Source organism: Polyergus mexicanus, unplaced genomic scaffold (assembly GCF_030449975.1).
Source record: "Polyergus mexicanus isolate NDT 795.1 unplaced genomic scaffold, iyPolMexi1.0 SCAF_14, whole genome shotgun sequence".
In the NCBI taxonomy this organism is placed as follows: domain Eukaryota; kingdom Metazoa; phylum Arthropoda; class Insecta; order Hymenoptera; family Formicidae; genus Polyergus; species Polyergus mexicanus.
The window spans coordinates 4,314,728-4,318,422 of NW_027223334.1; the positions used below are offsets into that span (position 1 = coordinate 4,314,728).

At 43.6% G+C, this 3,695-nt stretch overlaps 1 protein-coding gene across 1 annotated transcript; it reads right to left on the reverse strand.

Moving 5' to 3' along the window:
- Positions 1-868: 868 nt before the first annotated feature.
- On the reverse strand, positions 869-2,122 carry LOC138939560 (caldesmon-like). Its single transcript, XM_070307429.1, has one exon. It carries the CDS (start codon positions 2,120-2,122, stop codon positions 869-871), a length of 1,254 nt encoding a protein of 417 aa, XP_070163530.1.
- Between the last annotated feature and the right edge of the window lie 1,573 nt (positions 2,123-3,695).

Below are 3,695 nucleotides of genomic sequence, written 5' to 3' on the forward strand. Positions count from 1 at the left end.
TTGCTAACATTGCCCTCATCTCATCTTCCTCTTCCGCTAACAGCACTATATCGTCTGCATATGCCATGGAGAATATCTACCCCTCTCCCAACTTAACTCCACCCCAAATTCCCCTGGCAATTTCCTCCTCCATATCTGCTATTACTATGTTGAATAACACCGGACTTAATGGGCAACCCTGTCTCACTCCTCTACCCGTCCAGAATTCTTCACTTATTTCCTCTCCTATCCTCACTCTACTCTTTGTCTCCCCTATCACCTCTTCTATCCTTTCTATCAGTCCCTCTCTAACCCCTCTTTCCCTTAAGACTCTTACCAACACTCCCCTGTCTACTGAGTCAAAAACCGCTTTCAAGTCTATAAACACACTTACTAATTTCTTTTTCTCCTTACTAATCTGTCTTTGCGCCAGATAATTCAATACATATATATTGTCCATCACCCCTCTTCCCTTTCTAAATCCTGTCTGATTCTCTGGTATTATACCTTTCTCTTCTACTTCCTCTCTTAACCTTTCTGCCAGAATCGATGTGTATATTTTATACAACGTTGACATAAGCGTCACTCCTCTATAATCCGTGACTTTATCTCCTTCTCCTTTTTTCACAATCGGTGCTATTATCCCTTCCTTCCATCCCTCTGGCCATCCCTCTCCTCTCCATACCTTGTTACACGTTTCCCATACCCATTTTCTTATATCTTCTCCCCCGTATCTCCATACTTCATTTGGTATATTATCCAACCCCATAGCTTTGTTTAACCTTAAATTACTCATAATCCTATTTATTTCTTCGCACTCTATTTCTCTTTCCATCTCTCTTCTATTCCTTCCCCCTCTTCCTCTCCGAACTCTTTCTTCTACTCCTCCTCATAACCCCATAAAATACTCCTTCCATTCCTTCATCTGTATCCCTTCCTCCACTCCTTTCCTTTTCCTCCTCTCCCTATTAACTATCTCCCATACTTTACTTTCCGTTCTCGCCTCTCCTGCTTCCCTTATTAATCTCTCTCCCTCCTCTTTCTTTTTCCTTTCACACATCTCCTTGTATTCTCTCTTTTCCTCTCTATACCTTCTTCTCTCTTCTTCTCCTCTCCTCCATTTCCTCAACTTCCGCCTTACTTCCTTCTTTTTCTGTATACACTCCTTATCCCACCACTCCCCCTTTCTTTTCTCTTCCTTTCCTTCCCCCTTCTCGCTCTCTTCCAAGGCCTTCTTTATTCTTTCATTCATTTTCTCTATCTCCTCTTCCGTCCCTCCTTCTTCCCCTCCTATATTTATTTCTCCTATTTCCCTCCTAAATTTCTCTCTCCCCTCCTCATTCCAAACCCCTCTCCTGCCTTTCTGCCTCCCTTTCCTTTTCTTCTTCCAACTAACTTCCCCTTTTATCCAGCAAATCACCGGGTGATGATCCGAGTCTATGTCCTCTCCTATCTCTAATCTTTCTATTTTTTCCCATATCCCTTCATTTCCTAATACATAATCTATTACCGTGTTTCCCCTCCCCCCGGTATACGTGTATTCTCCTTTTTCATCTCCTTTTATATTCCCATTTATTATACTCCATCCAGTTTCCTCTAGCACCTCTACCAATCTCCTCCCTTCCCTATTACTCTTCTTATCTTTGGAGTTTCTATTCTTTCCAATTTCCTCCTCCTCCCCCAAATTTACCCTTCCTCCCATTTCTCCAGTTCTGGCATTAAAGTCACCTCCTATTATTATTCTCCTTCCTTCCTCCTCTCTCTCTTCCATCCACTTCTTTAAACCCTCTATCTTCCTCTCTAAGTCCTCGTTCACATATACTCCCACTATTCTCCATTCCTCCCCTGCTCTTTTCAATGTCCCCGTTATCATCCCTTCCTCCGTCATTTCAATTTCTCCTATCTCCATTTCCCTTTCCCTTCTTATCCCCATTATCATTCCTCCCATTGCTCTTCCTTTTTTATTCTTTCTACTCGCGTATTGTACCCCCCATTTAAAACCCTTCTGTAATTTGTTTTTTACTCCCCTCCATCCTTTCTCGTCCACCCATGTCTCCATGAGTACTATGACATCCCACTCTCCAATCCTATCCCAAAAACCCTTATCTTTGTTTTTTAAACCTGCTACATTCCAGAAAGCCATCTTCCATATCTCTTCCTCCTTACCGCCCCCCCACGTCTCTCTGTTCCCCCTCTCCTCTCCTTCTCTCCCCTTATTACTCTCCCACTTGTCCTCCCCTCCCTCTCCCCTGTCTCTATTACTAGTCCCCTCTCAACTACCTTCCCCCTTATTCCCCCTGTCTCTCTCTCCTATAACCTACTCTCTCCCCCTTCACTTCCCCTCTTTCACTTTCCAATACTTCCTCCTCCTTATTCCATTTCCACCATTTGCCATCTATTTGCAATCCCCCATTACCTATCCGTACCCTCCTTCCTTCTCCTTCCTCTTTCCTGGCTATCTCCCTGAGCCTCCATCTAACCTTTCTTTCCTCCCATGTTAAACCATCCTCTATCCTTTCCTCTCTTCCCCTCAACTTTTTCTTATTCTCCATAACTTTTCTATTCCATGCTCCCTAACGTCACCACCGCCATTCCTCTCTCTCCTTCCGTCATTATTCCAATTCTTTTCACACTCTCTATTTTTATATTTACTCCTAGTATTTCCAAGATCTTTTCTACTCCTCCTCTTACGTCTCCTTTTTCCATTTCTACTCTCCTAATTACTATATTTCTCTTTCTATCCTCTCGTTCCTTCCGCTCTAATTTTCTTTCTATTACCTTTATTTTTGTTTCTAATTCACCTTCTCCTACTACCCCTGCTCCCTCCTTGCCCTCCTCTCCTACTCTTCCTTTCCCTTCCTTTATCCATTTTTCTAATTTCCTTTCCAGATTTTCTATCCTTCCTCTCATTTCCCTTCTCTCTTCCTCCCATTCCCTCCCTCTCTCTAAATTCCTCCCTTATCTTTTCCAATTCCTTTTTTATCCCTTCTCCTTGCCCCACTAAACCATCTTTGATCTCTCTTAAATCCTCTCTTATCTCTTCTCCTAGCAATTTTACCCCTGTTATTATGTCCTTTCTTAATTCCTCCCTCAATTGCCTCTCCCATCCCTCTCTATCCTCCTTCTTTCTCTCCCCCATTGCTTTTGGTGATCTTACTATGATTTTACTTGATCTAAAAATAGACTCCTCTCCGTTCTTATCCTCTCTCTCTCTCTTCTTCTTCAAAAACTCTGATATATCTCCTACACTTCCTTTCCTCTCTTTCGACTGTTTTATCCCACCTTTCTCCATTCTCCCCTGCTTATCTATCCTTGTTTCCCTTTTTCCGCTTCTTGTTTTGTTTCCTTTTCTCTACCTATACTCTCCTTCTCTTCTCTATTTGACTGTCTTTGTTTCCCCTCTATCTACTCTCTTTGCTTCGTGCTCTGCCGCTCACTAGCGCTACCCCCATTTTTCCCTATCGCGCGCTGTTTCCCTAGCGCTCCGTCGCATCTACCGCTCTACCTATTCTATACTCCGTGCCCACTCGCCCCTAACCGCCGGCTCGTAAATGCCCTTTTATTCCCTTCCCTTCTCACCCCCAGTTCTCCCTTCACTCCCTCACTCGCTCTTTCACCTCCACTCGCTCTCACTCAACCCTTGTCTCTCGTCGCCCATCTAATTCTCCTCTCAACCACCGTCAAACAGCACCTTCCACATACACACGTGTCACACT

Coding starts and splice junctions, on each gene's coding strand:
- LOC138939560 (XM_070307429.1), bottom strand. CDS start 2,122: ATGGCTTTCTGGAATGTAGCAGGTTTAAAAAACAAAGATAAGGGTTTT.